General features: G+C 38.2%; 1 protein-coding gene and 1 long non-coding RNA gene across 6 annotated transcripts in view; one reads left to right on the top strand and one right to left on the bottom strand.

Annotated features, from left to right (window-relative positions):
- The first annotated feature begins 6,364 nt into the window (after positions 1-6,364).
- Positions 6,365-20,847, top strand: part of DDHD2 (DDHD domain containing 2) — a 27,798-nt gene continuing 13,315 nt past the window's right edge. For 2 of the 3 annotated variants that reach the window (XM_087969961.1, XM_026671332.2), the window contains exons 1-9: positions 6,365-6,501; positions 8,948-9,166; positions 10,079-10,269; positions 12,257-12,346; positions 14,072-14,192; positions 15,686-15,775; positions 17,851-17,983; positions 18,549-18,757; positions 19,995-20,062. In XM_087969961.1, the coding sequence (XP_087826087.1) occupies positions 8,956-9,166; positions 10,079-10,269; positions 12,257-12,346; positions 14,072-14,192; positions 15,686-15,775; positions 17,851-17,983; positions 18,549-18,757; positions 19,995-20,062 (1,113 nt within the window). In that variant the 5' untranslated portion in view covers positions 6,365-6,501; positions 8,948-8,955. The remainder of the gene's footprint in view (positions 6,502-8,947; positions 9,167-10,078; positions 10,270-12,256; positions 12,347-14,071; positions 14,193-15,685; positions 15,776-17,850; positions 17,984-18,548; positions 18,758-19,994; positions 20,063-20,847) is intronic. The other variant, XM_087969960.1, reaches the window with a different exon arrangement.
- Positions 18,365-20,847, bottom strand: part of LOC148130027 (uncharacterized) — a 36,740-nt gene continuing 34,257 nt past the window's right edge. For all 3 annotated transcript variants that reach the window (XR_015750348.1, XR_015750347.1, XR_015750349.1), the window contains one exon: positions 18,365-20,039. This is a non-coding gene — a long non-coding RNA (uncharacterized LOC148130027). The remainder of the gene's footprint in view (positions 20,040-20,847) is intronic.

The raw sequence follows: 20,847 nt of genomic DNA, 5'->3' as shown, positions 1-20,847 counted from the left end.
AAACATATCTCACTTAATTTGTGTGATGGTTGTAGTTAGGTTTGTTCTTGTTCTCAACTTATCCAAAGAAATTCCTGTTAAATTTTGTTCTGTAATTATTTGAATCAGTTCCAGGGTACAGTCTCTCGGGCTTTCATGTGAAACTAAAAAACAAGTGGGAAAACAATATAAAACTAGAGATGGGAGAACTGTGGTTGATTTAAGTTTGCAATGTTGGATTGTGTGTATTTTTTACTAAAACCCCCACAGTGTGGGACCAGGAAGAACAATAATCCCAAGTAGTTTGGAATCTGGCATTTTCTTTCAGCCAAACCTGCCTAACAGCATTGTTGGGATAAATTAGGGAAGTGTGGTTGAATGTAGTCTGGAGCCTCAGGAGGGAGGGGCTGCTTCGCAGAGGGCAAAAAACAGCAGAACATCTGATAGGCAGGAAAAGAGCAAGGACAGACCCCCCCCCCCACAAACAGTTCACAGAATATATTTGTAGTTATGCAGATAGTAGTAGTATAGTCTGGCAAGATTGATGTCAGGCCGCACAAAACAAGAATGATGACTTCTGAACAGCTTCTTTATTGTTTGCCTACAGACAGAATTTTGCCAGACTAAAATGACTATCTGCATAACTATAAATATACTCTATGAACTGCAAGGGAGAGTCCTCTTCTTTCCTACCAGATATTCCAAGCTCCACTGCTTGTTTTCCCACTGAGATAGTCCCTCCCTCCTGGACTCCAGACTATGTTCAGTCATAGAAACAATAGAGATGGTAGATAAGTACTGTATGTTTAGTATCTTACATCATTGCAGCTGAATACTGTCTGAAGGAAATTGAACTTTTGACTTTCTACTGCAAAATAATGAATGAACTGTCTTGAATGAACTTGTAAACTCTACTTTTTCTGCATCTTAATGTTTTAAACAGTTTAATTACATTTGTTTTTAAACAAACAATGTCAGTTGCTCAGAAATGAATCTAAGATCAAGGCATACTTCCTGATCTCTTTCCCTATTTTGTGGTTGCTAGAGGTAAGTGGAACACATATCTTATACTTTCCATTTTTAAGACAACGTATTCTCAATTACTGCCATTCTTCATCCCCATCAAAGGGTGCATGTAATGACAAGTAATTATGGCTTATTTGTGGAGTGTTTTTGCTAGCAAAATGCAGTGTCTGTCACATAGAATTTTCTCAATGAAGTGATTACCTTGATTTACAAACCTCTTGTTCTTTTATTGTTTTTGTGATCTTCCCCCTGGCACAAGGATCAATCCATACAAACTCCCTCTGCCAGTTGGCAGTTTAATATAATTTCTGAGAGTGGCTTGTTGTGTTTGGGAAACTAATGGAGAATCTAAGAATTTATAGTGCAATCTATTTGAAAGAAAGTATCATCTGATTTGTATGTACAACATTAATTGGGCTGTGCACTCTAGTTTTCTGACTGGAGGCTGGGTCTGCAGCACCCTGATGTCTCATCCCATATATAAAACTCTGGCCTGTGGGCTATGGATTTAAGAGGCTAAGAAAGCTTTACATTTAAAATCTCATTCATATTAGCACTGTAGCAGATTTTTATTGATTTCATGATCAGAGTACTTCAAAAACATGCAGCTCCTGTCATGTTTTGGCCCTTTCAGATACATTCACCAAAGTGAAGTATATACTGTATACTTTGACAACATTTAGACTTTTTGAGAAACTTGGCATAAAGGTCCTGGGTGGAGTTGCTCTAAAGTTGCAGCAATGACTCCATTTAATTTACTTCACTGCTTTCTGAGCTCAGTAAAAATGTTTTCTTTTCTTACTTGCTATATTTTATATATGGAATAGTTTTGGGTTTTTTAATTCTGAAAAATCCTCTCCTTTTTTTGTATTCATAATTTAAACAACAGAATGTTTCAATAGGTAATGCTTGCATACAAGTATTAACACATACTGGTAATTGAGAAATGTAGTAAAAAATGTGTGACTAAATTGTTACATGAAAGGAGCATTTGTAATTGCTGAAATTTGGTTCTCTGATTAGCTTGTTCTTCATCTCACTAGCAAGACAATGCAAAAACCTGGTTTGTAATTGATGTGCTTTAGCATATTTAATAACAGCTAGCATCAATCATTTAACAACTGTTCAAAGTTGCACTGAAAAAAATGACTTATGACCACTCCTTGCACTTTAGACCATTTCAGTGTTGCATGGGTTACGTAATCAAAATTTGGAGGCTTGGCAACGGGCATGTATTTATGACAGTTGCAGAGTCATGTGATCTGCATCCTTCTTAGGACGCTTCTGACAAGCAGAATCAGTGGAGGAAGCTGAATTTGCTTAAAGACACTGGGATTAACCACAACAAAAAATGGGTTTTGGACACAGTTCACTTAACAACTATATCGCTTGATGATGAACATTCCGGTTCCAGGATGGTACAGTAGTAAAGTAAGACTATCTGTACCTGTGAGGGAATGGTTGAAATTTGGATTACGTTATAAGATTAGCATTTATTAATTATGTTGTAGTGGAAGTACCGGCCCAAGGCTAGGTTGCTTAATTGGAATGGAAATTGCCACAAAATACCAATACAGTAGGCTAATTTGGGATGTCAGACCATTTCCAAACTGCCTCCTGGATAAATGTACTCAGGGTATTATCTGAAATGGAGTTTTGTTTTAGGAGTCATAACTTTATACAGATTGTCCTCAACTTACAACATTTCATCTAGTCACTGCTCAAAGTTAACAGCGGCACTGAAAAGAATGACTCATGACAGTTTTTCACACTTACGACTGCTGCAACATCCCCATGGTCACGTGATCAAAATGTGGATGCTTCGCAACCGATTCATATTTATGACAGTTGGAGTGTCCCGGTGTCACGTGATCACCTTTTGCGACCTTAAGAGCAAAGTCAATAGGGCAACTAGATTCACTGAGCAACTGTGTTACTAACTTAAACAACTGCATAAAATGGGGCAAATTCACTTAACAAATGTTTCACTTAGAAACATGTTGGACTCAATTATGGTTGTAAATCGAGGACTATCCATATATAATGTCCTAACAGTAATGTGATGTGGGGACGTGGTGAAAAGGCCGTCTATTGATTCATTGGTTGCTGGTCTTCAGCTTTATAAATAAACCCTGAAGGGCACTTACTGCATCAAGTCTAAGCCCATGGATTTATACCCATGTTACAAAGGTGTGGCTATTTATCTCCAGGCTGCAGCAAATAGAAGATGCTGTTTCTACTTCATACACCATGCCATACCTGGAGGTGTGAAGTGAATTGATGCAAGGTGTTTTCCCTAACACCACTGCTCACGGTCCTTGCCATTCAATTAATCTGTGCAAGAAGTGAACATAATCTTGATTAAAAGCCATGCTGTGGATCCTTTGGACACTAATGCTGGTGAATGACAAAATGTGGCATTGCACACAGAGCCTAGCACCCTGGGGATGTTTCCATAAAATTGTAGTCCAGTATATTTGTATAACCTGAATGGTGAAGCTAACCTAGATGGTGTAGAACTGCAGTTCCTGGCAGGCACCATCACTGCATAATTCTGAACAGCGCTGGAGCAATGATGCTCATGCATTTGAGGGACATTTGAAGGACACCAGATAAAAGAAGTCTGCCTTCAATTCCTCTTTAGAGATCAGTAAACATGATGCAGTAATTATGGTGCTGGACAAGAAGGGTTCAACTCCACCACTGGACACAGAAGCTCACTGGGTGATGTTAATCTAGTTGACGCTTCACATTCAGACCTACCTCACAAGGTTGTCGTAGGAAAAATATAGAGCAACATACAGTATACATTGGATTAAGAATAAAACCAACCACTGTTGTCCTTACCAAATGACTCAAACTTGGAATTAACGCTGAAGATGATGATTACTTTGCTTTGAAAACTGGATTAAAATTTCCAAAACGTGGCTGGAATATTAATCGTTCACTTTTGATATTTGTTTGCAGTCTCTGTTGGCAATTCTTTTCTTCAATGCCATCTTAGGGGAGCTATCTATGTAAGCCCAGCGGAGAAGACTAGGAGGAACTTTGGATGTAAATGGTTTTACGTTTCTCTCTTTTCAGATAGTACTGTGTATTTACAGTCACTAAAAATGATAACCCATCCCTGGGGCGTATGACTTAGATTTCAGTCTCAAAGTCCTGCCCTGATGTCATAAGTGTTAGAAAAACTACTGAGGGGTAAATTAAACTGCTGAAGGCTGACAATCTTTGATTTTTCATCCTTTATAACCCTTACATAGAAGTTACAGATGGTGGAGAAAGATCAGCCCAGTGATCTGCCATTACAGTTAATTCTGCTTTCTGATCTAAGGGACTCCACTTCTCTTTATGCTGCTAGTAAAACAAGATTCAAGCTGCCTAATCCCATCCCTCGATATTACGGTACAGTTACTATACTTAACTTGAACAATATTGAATAAGGATGGGTAGATATCAGTTTATTTTATTTCAATCTAAATTTCTATCTTAGAATTTTAATTTCTGTCTTAATGTCTAGACAGTTCTGTGGATTTTTTTAATTCTATGTATAGCTTTTAGTGATATGAATAGAGTGATATTCTGTATTCTGCTAGCTTGTTTTGTTTGGTCTTTTTACTTTTAAACAGTTTGTTAATTGTTTTGTTCTATGCTCGTCTTTGAAATAAAGTTTGAGTTACTGGAAAAGGTCTGTCTTGGAGGACCATCTTCAATACTTTGTTTATACCTACAAGGGGATCCTCTCAATATGTCAGCATATTAGACACATTGCATGTTATAAATATGTGTATGGATCATCACATATTCATACCTTTTAATGTAATACTTGATCAACTTCTGCATTTTGATGCCATTTACTGCTTTTAACTGTAAGGTGTATAAATGCCAAAGATGCACATCAGCTACAACCATCTGCCTGCAGTAATAAGCTGCTTACAAGTGTCTGTCTAGCTGTCATTCTTCTGTCATCCAGACTTCGTTCTCCATTATCCCCAACCAACATGGGCAGAATAAGCATTGTTCTCCAAGAGCACCAAACTACGTTCTCCTGCTCTGGGCAACACATAATTCAGATTAGCTCTTAGTTATCTGCTTAAACAAGATCTAGCATAACCAGAGTTTTTGGATCCTGGGTCGGGAGAAACAATTCCTATTTTTAGAAGTGTTGCTCTTACAGCCAATTACGTACTGTACAACTGTCTCATGCTTAGCCATGTGGTGGGTGACTGCATCAGTCACAAAACATTTTTTTCTAAAATGGGTTGTAGACATTGGGGGAAAAGCAACTCATTGTGCAAAACTCTTACTCAACAGTTTTATGGTATGTGAAGGGTCAGCAGGCTTCTGAATACAACTGTTTCTTCAACAGACAGGCCTATTCTTAGAATCTTTACTCTTCCAGCTAAACTGCAGGGAGTTTCCCATGCTATGAACTGTAGAACTATCCCCATGGTGCTGGGTCTTGGCAATTTTCTCAGGAGTGGTCCCTGGCTTTCTCTAGAACTCATTTTAATCCCTGTCAGTGAAACTCTTATTTCTGTTCTCTTCCACTCCCTTTATAAACCACTCTTATTACAGACTTCCCTGACATTACAGAGGATTACCTGTACCAGCATCAACCTAGAACTAAGGAGACATTTCCTGACAACAATCAGTGGAGCAGCTTGCCTCCAGAAGTTGTTAAAGCTCCAATACTGGAGATTTTTAAGAATTAGACAACCATTTGTTTGAAATGGTATAGGGTTTCCTGGCTGAGCAGGGGCTTGGACTAGAAGACTTCCAAGGTCCCTTCCAACAGTTATTCTGTTTTGACATTTAAGAAAAAAACGTACAAAGGAAAGGTGAATGTCTATGGAGATTCTTCAATCATCCATGTCATGATAGTCCCAAAGATGCTTTTTTCAAAAGGCAACTGGACTTTGTTTTTTGGTTTTTTTTAAAAAAACTTCTCACTCTGACTTCAGAACTGAGGAAGCTTCTTGGATGAAAAAGCTAAACTCTCCAAGGAAGCCCCAAGCCTTTTGAAAAAGCACCTTTGGGACAGAAGGAAAGCTGAGTTAATAAACAGGGACTCTACTTTCATGCTCTGCCTGGAAGGGGGTGAAAGTGGAGTGTACAACCTGGATGGAACCCTAGGATTGGCTCTGGCCCCGCAAAGCGCTGGGTTCTGAAGACTACCCGAAGAAACGTGTCGACCCTGCCCCGCCCTTCCTTCTTCCCCACCCTGTTCTGCCCTCGCCAGGGGAAGGTGCCCTGAAGCCTCCAAGGGGCGGAGCTTCGGAGCCCCGCTAGCACCGCCCAGCACAAATCCGCATGGCGGGGAAACTGACCCCAGGCCACGTCCCCTCCTTTAGGCCCCGCCTCCTGGGCGGGGCCATCGCTCGGCGTTCGACCGCCCACCTTCAACGGCCGCCGCGTCTGTCAGTAGCCGCGGCGGCCGTGGCGGTGAGGAGGAGCGGTGAGGAGGAGCCTGCTTCTCGGGCTCTCGCGACCCGGGTGAGGCACTTTGAGCCGGGGCCGGGTGGCTACTCTGGCGCCGGAGAGAGAGAGAGAGAGAGAGAGAGAAAAGACTGGGGGATGGGCGGTAGAAGAGGGATAAATTATACCTTCTCTGGGTTGGCGCTTTCAGACGTTTAATGGGGTGCGTGTGGGGAAGGGATGCGGCTCTCCTCCGCCTGGCCGAGGAAGGAAGGGGCAGGTCATGTGGGGTAGCGACCTTGGATGGAGGTCCCCGGAGATGCTTGTCAGGGGCAAAATGCTGAGGAAACGATCTGTGTGTGTGTGTGTGTGTGTGTGTGTGTGCGTGTTGTACAAAACCATCATGATTCCTTTTGGTTTTCCTTGTGGTTTCCCTCCTTTCTTGATTGAATGCCTGTCAACGTTGCCCAGGCATAAAGGAGCGTTGTGACTGGCACCACATTTAACTCTGGCCTTTGGGGGGTGGGCGGAGCTCAGGGGCGCCCACCTGTGGACCCCACCCCTTTTCATGGCTCCTGAGAGGTGGGCTGTGGGCAGGCGACCAGAACCCAGGCCTTTTCCAAATCTGCCCAGGTTTGGATTTCCAAGGCTGGCTATCTAGAATGGGAGGAGATAAATGGGGAGGGGGGCAGGGAGACCCCCGCCCAACTGCTTCATTTCTTTACTGAAAAGTCATGGGTCATCCACTAGGCAAAGGCTTGGCTGTAGGCGTGACCTCTGGAGAAGCTCCTCAGAAGCTGATGGATCAGATGCAGGAGAAAAAGTGGAAACCGTATTTAGCAAATACGGTTGGATGGTTGCCAGGGTTGCAAGGAGACCTTGAATGGGGCTTTGGTGCCATCAACAATGGCTGGGAGTGGGCACATGCCAATGTGACAGAAGGATGTTTCTTTCAGCTCCTTCTCCAGGCTGAATCCATCACATTGTGTGCTGCCACTGCTGAGCACAATGTCTTTGATGAAGCTGGGAGCAAGAATTTATAAATGTCCACATTTTCCATATTTATCCACATTTATCATTGGGCTATTGCCAGCGAAAGCCTACCCTTCAATGGGACCAGGAAATTGGTGTTTCACTTATGTTGCAAACTATAAATTTGTCAATTGTATGATCAGTTAGCATAGTGTGTGTAAATCACACCCTAATTTTTCATAAAGATCTGGAGTATCGCAGATATTTGGGTACCATATTAATACTGAAGGTCTCACTGTAAATATCACTATAGAAAAATGATATGGGAGAAATAGTTCAAAAAATCTGAAGGACCCTGCAGAAATAACAATCGTTTAATTTAAGCATAATCTGTAGTGACAAAAAATAAAAATTGAATTAGTGAGACAGTGCACAGTTAGAAATGTAACATTTCCAGAAATGAGATGCAATGAGTACTGTCTCCTCCCCTTTAAAAAAGAAAAGATATTTTTGGAAGGGAAAAAATGAAATCTGTCCACTCCTGAATTTTTAACAGCTTTACAGAGTTAGCTATTTTGTTACTTTATAAAGTATATGATTTGTAATTGAGTTGCTTCCCAAAGTTGTTTGTTATGTAAACTTTGAACTCTTAAAGTTTGAGTTATATGTAGATTGTTTTTTGTTACAAATGAAGTTATAAGTTTCTAAACTCTAAATCATGTGGTATCTTTTTATTTTGTTACTTCAGGAGAAGCAGGCAAAAAATTGAATAGAAAACAAGAAAATTAACACTAATTGTTAATTTTCAGAAAAAGAGCAGACAAATTATTAAAGACACATTTTTTGGCACATGAACCATTGTTTAATGAGATCAGTGTTGCTTGACTCCAAATAAACTGGATGGTGCCAAAATTCAATTCAATCAGTAGATGTTCTTTGTTCATCTTTAAAAAATTTTGTGGGCACTGGGGTAATTGTGGAGCCCTTAGTTGGTAAATGTTAAAATGTTCCTTGTTGAGGAAAATATATTAAGATGTATAGTCCACATGTATGTGAAATGCAGAGTTGAGTATTAAAGTCATTTTGGATTGTTGCTAAGGATAAAGTATTATTCCATGTTCTTATAAAACACAATTTACATGCTAATCTTATGCATATTTGAAAGTACAATCTAGTGAACTCAGGAGCAACTTTTTGTGTGTGTAGGATTGTATTATTAGCTTAGTTTCAACAAAGATATGTGAATTAGACACAGGGGTGCAACCAGTTGAGCTAAAATTACATATGTTTGCTCGTTCCAGCCTTGCTTGGTAATAAGGTTGTTGAGGTTGTCCATATCTATATATTTGTAGATGGTTCCAGGGGCTTTTTAAAAAAGTGAGTCATCTGCAGTTGTTGTTGGTTCATTTGCAACTTTTTAGTATTATTTCTTTCTCAATTCTGACAAAAAAACACTATTGACCTTTTCACAAAAAATCATAAGTTTTTACTGAGAGAAATATGAATTAAGTTTTTAACATGATTTTTTTTTTGCTTTTCATGTTTGTACCAGGCAGTATAATGTCCACAACAGAGCAACAATCAACAGAGACCTCTCCATCTGCTAATTCAAATTCATCCACTTACTACGAAGCTGTAGAAGCAGAAGCAGCCAATAAATATGAACCTGTTTCTCCTCACTGGTTTTACTGCAGGACGGTAGATTCCAGAGAGAAATGGATACCCTTCAGTGAACAAGATTCAGAGAAGTTGGAAACAGCTTATCAGTCTAGTAAGTAGAAATGTGATATCCCCAAAAAATTATGCAGTTAATTCTGCATTTTAATTGTTGCTGGGTGATGTGATTTAATTCTCAGTTCCATTCTGTTGGGAGAAAATAACTAAAGCAAAAGCTTAGTACTCTCTACATCTTGTTGGATTGTAATTCTTTTCTGTTGAGAAACTCTTGTCTAGGCAGAAAGGACGGGGGGGGGGACAAATAGGGTACTATCTTGATTCATTGTGCAGCCACAAAAAGCCTAAGCCTGACCCTTCCCAAATTCCATGAATCTTTATGTGGTTGTTCCTGGGGAAGCCAAGTAGTCTGGAGAGATTCTTGACACCATAAAATGTTGATTTGGACCTTTTACAAGTGGATCTGGTTGCACTTCAGCTTTACCCAGTGTAGCCAGTGATCATGAGTGATGGCAACTAAAGTTCATCAATAACTGGTAACTGTATCTTCTCTACCCTGTGCAGAGTCCGTGTCTTCCCTATATCACAAATGCATGAAAATAAATAAACCACAGTTATGAGATACAGACATTCTCAGGCTAGATCAGCCATCATTTAAACTGGAAATCTACAGTACATTATATATAAAATTAAGGTTTCCAGGGTATCAGGAAAAGATAAAATGAATGGACAAATACAACTATAGGACACAACGGAGGGACAAGACATCTGCCGCTTGCCTTCTGATGTATTTTTTGTAAATATGATCCAGTGTATTTTCCTGGACATTTTCCCATCTAGGTAATGTGTCTTCTAAAAATAATAATAATATGGTTGTCAACTATATGAATTTTGACTTAGAGATCCTCCACACATGCCTACATCTTTGTATTCAGTTTCGACCTTTTCCTTTTAACAAAGCCCTATTAATAGTACGCAGCTAGTATCATGGTTACCCTTTGTTCTGTAGGCAAGCATTGCAAGGAGCTAATTGTGCCGACCGAAGGGGGACGGTATGATGTCCACTTAAAGAAGAGGGTGCGCTATGCTGTTTACTGGGAAGAAGCTGAATCGGAAGTAAGACGCTGTACTTGGTTTTATAAGGGCGATAAAGACAACAGATACATTCCATATCCTGAAAACTTCAGTGAACAGTTAGAGGTAACGTTGATTAAGAACATGAGTCATATTCTTGATTGCATCACTTTTATTTCTGGCAAATCTTTCTGATTTCCTTGGGAATGCCCTTCACACTTTCCAGGAGCTGGTCGTGGGGGACATTGTGACCAGGATCTCTTATATAATTTGGAAATATAAATATCAGTCAAGAAACTTCCATTAGACTTATAGTGCTGTGTGGACTAGTTCTTTCTGTGATACTTTTTCATCCTGCCACATGTTCCCACTTCCCTGGAAAGAAAATATTTCTTCCACAGAACATGTGGTAAGAGCTGTTATATCTATTTATTTTGTTAAGTGAGGTAGCAATAGCAATACGACTTAGACTTATATACCACTTCATAGTGCTTTACAGCCCTCTAACCAGTTTACAGAGTCAGCAGATTGCCCCCAACAATCTGGGTCCTTTTACCAACCTCAGAAGGATGGAAGGCTGAGTCAACTTTGAGCCAGTCAGGATCGAACTCCTCGCAGTGAGCAAACAGCCTGCAATACCTCATTTTAACCACTACACCACCACGGCTCTCTAGTGGGTAAATAACCGGGCACCACTAAATCAACAAAACCGCTGCCCTGAACCAAATCAGGATCCCTCCAAGGATTGTTCTTTTAAATTCTAAAATATTTTACTAACTTCAGGGTTTTGGAGACCACATTCATGAATCAGCTGTTTTGAATCTAATTTAGTCCTTGGTCATTCAGCTCTTTCCGATCCAAAGGGGACTGGGAAGGCCTTTTAAATTGAAATATTTGGATTGTATGAGAGCTGCCTCTTCAGCAGTCCTCTCCATCACATTGGAGCAGTTGGATCCTCTTAGTTACTGGTAGTTTCCCTTCTCTTTGTTTCATGACCAAGTTAATTTGGTATTATCTGCAAATGCCAATTTTAAAAAAAACCAGTCTTGACTTTGCAAGATACCTTGCCCTTCTGCTTTGCTTTTTAGAACCTAACATATGGTGACCATTACACTGCAAGGAACAACGTGTGGCTTACTTGATAGATCTATCTACCTCAGGATAGCTCATATTCCAATTTCTTGCTGCATTATATTCTTTGAGTCCCTTTTACCTTACAAAATACCTGCTTCATTCCAGATATTTGTTTGGAAGCTAGGACAAGTCTACCCAAATCCTTTGAGAGGGAAATGACATTTTAGGACAAATTCATTGTGATGAATTTGAGAACTGAGGGTAACAGTAAGAGATACACATTTTTCTCTGTTAACCTTCATCTAGTTACAGTATATATTATTCCTAGACACTAATTTGTTGATATTCTGGATAAGCATCTTAGTTTCAGAAATTCTTTTATTACCTCCATCAGCTGAGTTTGAACAGAAACATTTGTTTGATAGTAGGCAGTACATTTTGTAGTATGTTCCAGTTGGAAATTGAAAGCATGTAAATCTAACTCGTGGATTCTGATATCTAATGATATGAAGCTGAACCAAAACCTTAAGTCTTATATTTTGTGAATCAAAATATAAATTGCTTCCAAAGTAATGAAAGTAGAATCAAACCATTTGAAATAGTAATCCATACAAACAAAAAAAGAAGTAATAACTTCTCTACAGACAATTATCATGATTAGTGAAAAAGAAAATCTCGTTATGTCTAACATGCAAGCAATTTGATCTCTTGGTTTTTTTTAAACTGTAGCTGTAGTCTTGTTGAACAAACATGAAACCTTATTAGAGAACACTGCATGGAAAACAAGGCCTATTTTCCTTCCCTTTCCTCTCCTCTCTCCATTCCATTCCATTCCATTCCATTGTCTCTGCGTACATCTTCTGTTTGATCTGTGAATGTAGAGAGGATGATATTGACAGTCATTTGCATCACTTTTGGCTTTATGTAATTATTTAGAGTAGTCAACTCTGAGTAAAATTTACACAGAGTTAGATTTTTATAATGTAAAAGTAAAAAACATGTTAACTCTCACAATATTCTATTCTGGTTTCCTTTGAAGGACACTTATATGATTTGTGTGACCTTAGATGAATGGAAGAAGAAATTGGAATCTCCAAACAGAGAAGTAATCATATTACATAACCCAAAGGTATGGTAAAGTTGATGGTTTTCTCTTCCCAAGAAACTTGTTGCTTGTTCTTAATAATTTGAATTGTATTAAGGAAACTTCTGAAAGTTTCCATAATACAACACAAGCTTTTGTGTGCCCAAGGAATAGCTCTGGGGCGGAAGGGAAGAATTTTCCTGTGCATAGGCCAAGAGATACTTTATTTTCTTTAGGAAACATCTCTTAATGGTCTGTGATGTTGCCCAAGGTCATAAGCTTTCCAGTTGCAGATAACAAGCTTAGAAATGCATGTTAGAATTACATCTGGCAGTTTATAGAGGTATTGTAAGAAAAGTAGAAGGAAAGCATTTTATGTATACATCCTTGAGCTCCTGAATGAGGTCTTGCATGACTCTTGTACATTCTACATTAAATTAAAACTAAATTAAAAAAATAAATTAAAAATAATTAAATTAAAATGTTTGATAAATTGGAGTGAGATGATATCTTGCTCAGCATATGTACAGTATATATTTTCTTATATTTTCCTTATTCTGTATTAAGGATATTGAGAAGGGAGAGAAATTATATGGGGCATGTTAGGAGAGGATAAATATGCTCCATTTTTAAAGGTTAACTTAGTTATTAAACTGTCTTGCAAGATTCTAGGAAAAGAGTTGGCAACCTATGGTACTCAAATGAGCTGTCTGAGCTATACAGGTATTCCTCAACTTACAACAGTTCATTTATTGACCGTTCAAAGTTACAGCAGCACTAAAAAAGTGCTGCTGTATGATGATTTTTTACACTTATGACCATTGCAGGATTCCAATCATTATGTGATCAAAATTCAGACACTTGGCAACTGACACATATTTATGATGGTTGCTATTTCCTGGGGTCATGCCCTTTTGTGACCCTCTGACAAGCAAAGTCAGTGGAATCCAGAGTCACTTAACAACCATGTTACTAACTTATCAATTGCAACAATTAACTTACCAAGCATGACAAGAAAAGTCATATTATGGGGCAAAGTTCACTTAACAACTGTCTCACTTAGCAACATAAATTTTGAGCTCAATTGTGGTCGTAAGTTGAAGACTACTTGTACGCCTGACAGCTATAGTTCCTCCTATCCCCAGGGACATGGCCAATTGGGACGGATGCTAGGAAGTGTAGTTCAGCAATGTCTGGATTGCTATAAGTTGCCTACTATAAGTTATACTACTACTAACCTAGTAGGACAAGAGCAAAGAGGATTCTTTTTCTTCTAAGGATCCTCAGGTCAGCTGAGGTTGCTTTCTTTCCAAGAGTTGGTTTCTATTAAACTTTGAGCTTTTTTATTGTGACTCAATTTCTGTGGAATGCTGTAGCTCTGTCAAGTGGTTTCTTTCCATTGTTCTTTGGTCTCATTTTGGAGACCAGCAAAAATTTGTATTTTTAGCTCTGCCAGGCTTTGGGAAATGACTGGGAGGCAGAAGTTCTGTTAACTGTTTTTAAATGGATTTAAGAAATATTTGAATAAATGTAGCTGTTTCATAACCTGCCCTTGGAACACTGTCAATTGCCTCTCTGCAGTGTTACAAAAATCAAAGCACAACATAATCAGTAGCAGGAGGCTGAAAGCTGCTGCATGGTTGGTGTCTGTGTGCCATTAGGATTTTCTTTAGTTTCTTTGCTTAGTTACAGAGATCTTTATTAATGCTTGTCTCCATTTTGTTATAAGATTAATTGATCTGATTTGTTTTTCTTTTTTTCCACTTTAAGTTAATGGTGCATTACCAACCAGTAACAGTTACAGATGACTGGGGTGTGAGTCCTGCAGAACAAGGCCGGCCAAGGACTGTGAAGAGAGGAGTGGACAACATATCTGTTGAAATCCCTCATGGTGGATAATTATTTTCATCTTTGTTTGGAACACTCTTTCCTTGTTTAATATGCTTTTGCTCAAGGAGTGCTCAGGGATTATTTCCTAATACAAATTAGAAACATGAGACTAAAACATTAAGAAAGTATTACATATTTTTAGAAAATTATTCTGAGCAAGATTATTAAGAGTAAAGAGAACAGAGGAAAGGAACAGTGGTAGCAGAATCTTATAACATTTTTATTTAAAGTATATTTATGCATGTAGTATGACTGTTTTACTATTATCCTTCTCATTTTATACTACCTTCTCTTCTTGGTATTATTATGGTTATTATTAGAAGGGAAACTCATCAGATTTGCAGATGATACTAAATTGGCAGGAATAGCCAACACCTCAGAAGGCAAGTTCAGGATCCAAAATATTGACAGACTTGAACAATGGGCCTTATCCAAAAAAATGAAATTTAATGTGGAAAAAAGCAAGGTTTTATACCTGGGCAAGAAAAACCAAAGGTACAAGTACAGATTAGGTGAAACCTGGCTCAAAAACAGTAACAGTGATAAGGACCTTGGAGTCCTAGTGGACAATCACTTAAACATGAGCCAGCAGTGTGTGGTAGCAGTTCAAACAAGCGAATACAATCCTTGGTTGTATAAACAGAGGCACAGAATCAAAATTACATGAAATATTAGTACCGCTTTATAAAGCCTTAGAAAGACTATACCTGGAATATTGCATCCAGCTTTCGTCAGCACATTACAAAAAAGATGTTGAGACTTTGGAGAAGGTGCAAAGGAGAGCAACTAAGATGATTAAAGGCCTGGAGACTAAAGCATATGAAGAATGATTGCAGGATTTGGGTTTGCCTAGTTTATAGAAAAGAAGGACTAGAGGGATATGACAGCAGCATTCTAGTATTTGAGAGGCTGCCACAAAGAAGAGCGGGTCAATTTGTTTTCCAAAGCACCACAGGGCATGACAAGCAACAATGGATGGAGACTAATCAAGGAGACAAGCAACCTGGAATCAAGGAGAAACTTCCTAACAGTGAGGACAATTAGCCAGTGGAACAGCTTGTCTCCAGAAGTTGTGGGTGCTTCATCACTGGAGGTTTTTAAGAAAAGACAGGACAGATACTCGTCTGAAATGATATAAGGACTCTTGCTTGAGCAGGGGTTTGAACTAGAAGACTTCCAAGGTCCCTTCCAGCTATATTGATTATTCTGTTGTTTTGCATATACATTGAGAGCTTCTGCACTGGAGACAAATTCCTTGTGTGTGCAATCACACTTGGCCAAATTTAGCTATTCTGTTCCATTCCGTTCCATCCTCATCCACATTCCATTCCATTGTAAAAATAATATCAACTGGAATAATCTTGAATAGTATCAAATGTTTCATCTAATTCCAGCATTTTTAATTTTCAAAAAACTAAGACACTCCAGATATAATAACATTTGGTATCTTTTTGGAAACAACACCCTGAGTAGGTTCTTGTTTGTTTGTTTCAGGGGAACCAACGCAAATTGATCATTTAGTTTTTGTTGTTCATGGAATTGGACCAGCTTGTGATATTCGATTCCGGAGTATTGTTCAATGTGGTAAGTGCAAAGAAGAAAAGTTGCTGGCTCTGCATCCCCAAAAGGAATTGGTGTGTGTTACATGGACAGATATTATTACCATGACCTTTAACCATATAAAGCCAGGTTTTACTAAATTTGTCCTCCTATACAAGTGGATGCTAAGTTATTTGCAGACCTGAGTTACTAATACAGATGACCCTCGACTTAATATCAGGATTAAGTCAGGATTTTGGTTGTATCAGGATTTTGGTTGCTAAGCAACATGGTTGTTAAGGGAGTTGTACTCAATTTTGCTATTTTTGGGGCATGGTTTTTAAGCAAATCACTGCAGTTAAGTGAATCTCACAATCATTAAACATATCTATCCCCCCACCAATGATTTTGCTCATTGGAAGCCAACTAGGCAGGTGAAGATCACATTACCCCGGCATAAATATATGCCAGTTGTCGAGCATCTGAATTTTGATCACATGACGATGGAGATGCTGCAATGCTCGTAAGTGTAAGGGCTTTTCCTAAGCCATTTGTTTTGTATGAACAATCACCAAATTAAGTTGACGACTACCTGTACATGCCTACTGATATATACCAATGCTTTTTAGTTTTATTCCTCAACAATTAAAGGTTTAGCATTGTTATCATCATCATAATAAACTTGGTAAGAGATTTTGCTGTTGGGAAATCATTTATTTATTTCTACTGTTGCAATTAGCTGAAGATGAGCCAGATTCCAAAGAAAGATGTGCCCAAATGATAATGGTTGCTTCATATTGGGGAGCTCTCAATTACATGGGATTCTTTTGTTGGGAATTATTTGAGAATTAATTTTACAACATCCTTAAAACACATTTTACTATGACATAAAGATTGTGTTTCTTGTTGACTGTGAACCATGAAAGCTTATGACTCAAAATTTGCGAAAATATAAATTACATTGTGTTAAGATAAGCATCAATAAATCTTGACTAGTATTGTAGGAGGTGGGATGTGAGCAATGACATCCTTTGCAATGACAGGTTCTCCAAGGTAATGTTTACATAATGCTATTATCATTTTAAATGAAGAAGCAGTTGAAGCAGTTGCTTGGACATTTCCCTTTTTCACAATGAATCTAGCATTCTAAGGTTAATGAGTTTCAAGACCATCTTGTCCTATTGCACAAAATGGTCCCACTGCATAGATTGCATAAAATGGATTGCATAAGTATGGTTTGGAGGGGCAACTACATTAGTGAAGTAACCTTGCTATAGAAGCTACCTGTACAGTAACATGCCAATGGTGTGGCTTCTAAGGGGGACTTCTTACAAGTCTTCTGAGAAAATGTATCTGTGGAAATGCTAAATTTCCAGAATCATAACTGGAGAGAAGAACAAGAATCAGGCAATTGCTGCTACTGCTAGGACTAACAACTTCTTTTTTTAATAAATATATGAGTTATAAACTGCTTACAGAGCCAGTTTGATGATGTGGTTTACAGGAAACAGATAGGAATTGTTGAATTCTAGTCCCGCTGTAGGCACAAATCCAGCTGAGGGACTTGGGGCCAGTTCTTATCTGTCAGCCCAAGGGAGAAGAAGATGATGAGCAAACCATTTCCCAAAAAATGTTGCTAAGAAAACTTCATAGGCATCTCTATGAGGTAACCAGGAGCCAAAATTGATTTGAAGACACATTTTTTACAAACACTTTAGGACTACAGTAGATGAAATGTAGAAAAGTCTTGTCTCTGCATCTATTGTGTTTGTTCCCCCTAAAAATAAATTGGAACAGTCTGGTATAGAAACCAGGAGACTGACTTCTAGTCTCCCCTTAGGCAGGAAAGCTAGCTGGGTGACTTTGGCCAATCACTCTGTCTTAACCCAACACACCTTTTTTGTTCGTTGTTGTGCCTTGAGTTACTTGTAATGAGGTGGAATAAAAATCTAGTCAGCAAACAGTGCTGAGAAAGAGGAATTGATCCATTCTTCCTGTTCAGTTTTCTCATTTGAGTCTAATTCCAGTCTTGCCAGGAAATTGAATTTTCCTTCCCCATTGTGAAGTGTGCAGTAATAGTTACTTTGGTTCAAAAATAGTGTCTGCTTCTTCTTTTCCAGTCAACGACTTCCGCAGCGTTTCCTTGAACATGCTCTCAGCCCATTTCAAGAAAGCTCAGGAACAACAACAGATTGGTCGAGTTGAATTTATTCCAGTGAACTGGCACAGTACTTTACATACAGGAGTAGATGTGTAAGTACATTTTGCAATGCTTCTGTATGGGTTGATGATAGCCTGAGATCTACAAATATATTTTTCATTTCATAAAATGCTACAATTATAACTGGCAAGAGCAGGCAATAAAGATAGATTCTCTGCATTTTAGACTTTTAGGGACTCTATACAATGTATATAAAACAGATCTGATTTCCTTAGTCCCAGAGGTTGATATGTTACCTCACTCTTCCAGACCTGTGATCTGTGCAAGCCAAGCCAAGCCACTAATTATCCTTTCTTTGTGTAGTTAGATGTAGGCATTACAAACAATTAATTTGCAAGTCAATTCTCATGTTGTTTTGGAACTTCATTGAATTCAGTTGTGCTTATGGGTTAATAAAACCAATCACAAGAGTCCTTTAATATTTTTATTAGTGAATTTTATTTTGATACAGCTTTTGTTGTGAAGCCTCCTTACAATTACAAAAACTTAAATGGCAGAATATAGAAGTTGGAATACTAAGAGGAAAAATGACAGTGGTCACTGGGAATTGTTTAAATCACTGTTCTTTCTAAATGTGATTCTCTTCTTTACTCACAGAAATTTGGAGAGAATCACCTTGCCAAGCATCAACCGCTTACGTCACTTTATCAATGATACCATCCTGGATGTTTTTTTCTACAACAGTTCTACCTACTGTCAAACCATTGTAGATACAGTTGCATCAGAAATGAACCGGCTCTACCTGCTCTTTTTAGAGAGAAATCCTGATTTCAAAGGAGGTGTCTCCATAGCTGGCCATAGCTTAGGTATAATTATTTTTCTTACTTTGATGCAAAGCCTATCAGCATACAGTATGTTATTTACAATATAATGGACTAGAAATGTTTTGGACTCTTCGATCAACATAGAAAAAATTTCCAGAGAGAGCCCAATATATGCATGATTGTCTTAAATTAATTTACAGTTGAAACATACAGATCACAGGAAAAAGAAGAATTAAAACCAAATACATTGTTTTAATCAAGTATTAAGGATCTTGAGCAATTCATAATAGAGTCTTTGTCTTGCATTCAGATGATCCCAAATTCAGTCTCTGACCTCTCTAGGTAGGGCTAGGAAAAAATGTTGCTGAAAATCCCAGGTGACTACATCTTGGCAATCTAGTCCAGGGGTCCCCAACCTTGGTGCCATGGCCCACGGACTGCAGAAACAGCATACAACATGTGTGAGCAGCGGGCGAGCTTGTGCACACATGTTCTATTTGTTCACACAAATGGAGCTGCATGTGCGAGCTTGCCAGCTGCGCGCACAGAATCCTTCTCCCCTCCACTGGTCCACAAAGCTGGAAAGGTTGGAGAATGCTGGTTTAATCAGTAATGGCCTTATTTGGTGTAAGGACTTCTAAAATCATTGCATTTGGATTACCTTATGGTAAAATGTAAGGTGGGCAGCCTATAAATTTTATAAATCAATAAATAATCTGGGAATGAACTCTGCTATTAAAGTATATATATAGAACAGGACAAACTGGATCACTTATTACCTATTCCACTTAAAATCTTAAAATCCATTTAAAATCTTGTATTGTGTTTCTGGGATGCAGCATCTCTTGGGTTTTTCTGACTTTTCACAATGTAATGTACAGAGTTTTTTTTTGCCAAGATTAAAAATTTGCAGGGCTGGGAGATTTGTTCCTCTCCTTGCATTTTTATGTGTAGTGGGTGATATACTGATAATACATTTCTGTATAGCAAAAAATAATAATTAGAACATAAACTTTTGAAGGGGATTTGTCTTTTTTTTTTTTTACAAAGTTAAAAAAAACCCTTGAGAATAAGATTCCTAGGTTATAGATTTTTTTAAAAAAACTAATTTCTTCCACTTTCCAAATTGTAAAATCAATAATTTCTCCATAATTCTTCTAACAATAATTATGGATCTATATTTTATTTGAGAAGGTTGAAAACTTTTGGCAAGTTCTGATACCCCCTATTTGTGATATTCTCCAAGCATTGATACTTGCTCATGAAGTTCTTTTCTTAGGGTCTCTTATATTATTTGATCTTCTCACAAATCAGAAATGGACACCTGATGAACAAGAAAAAAAAGAGGTACATGTTTGCATTTATTCTTTTTTTTAATAAAGTTTTATTGTTTTTAAGACAAACTTAGACAAACACAACATAAAAACATCATGCCATCTTCCATATATCTACATACAGTGTGTCGGTTGGATTACAAATTGTTTTGTGCTTCCACTTCATAGTCTTCACTTACAATTACATTGTATATGTTCTCGTATTGTCAATCAAATATTCCTAAATACATTAATATAATTGTTAATCAATCATTTGACTATACTATTATTCATTGAATAATAGCATTTATTCTGTTGTTTCAATTTGTGATAAGCCCAAGTTCACTGATATTTTCATAGTGTGCTTTCATTTAGCCAAGATAACTTTTTAATCTTCAGAAATACTGTCAGGTAATCCTGGGAGAAGAACCATAGTATAGTCTATGGAGATTCCCAGTCATCCAGGTCATGGTTGTCCCAAAGGTGCTTTTTCAAGAGGCAACTGGGATTTTCTGGTTTTCCTTTGAAAATGTTTAGCTTCTCATCCAAGAAGCTCTTCCATTCCCCACCATCCAGTCAGAGTTGAAGAAGCTTCTTGAATGAGAAGCGAAACATCTTCAAAAGAAAAACCAGAAAGTCCAGTTACCTCTTGAAAAAGCACCTTTGGGACAACCCTGACCTGGATGACTGAGAATCTCCATAGACATAAAGGCTGACATGCTCCATTGATTTCTGTAGTTGTACTCCAAGAGTGATTGCACTTACATTTAACCATTTGTTTGTTTGTGTTCAATTCTATCCAATTCTTGGAGACTGCCT

This window comes from Notechis scutatus, chromosome 7, assembly GCF_049901735.1.
Source record: "Notechis scutatus isolate UNSWTSFEM ecotype Mainland chromosome 7, rNotScu1.2, whole genome shotgun sequence".
Lineage (NCBI taxonomy): Eukaryota > Metazoa > Chordata > Lepidosauria > Squamata > Elapidae > Notechis > Notechis scutatus.
This window is presented reverse-complemented; position numbering and strand designations above follow the sequence as displayed.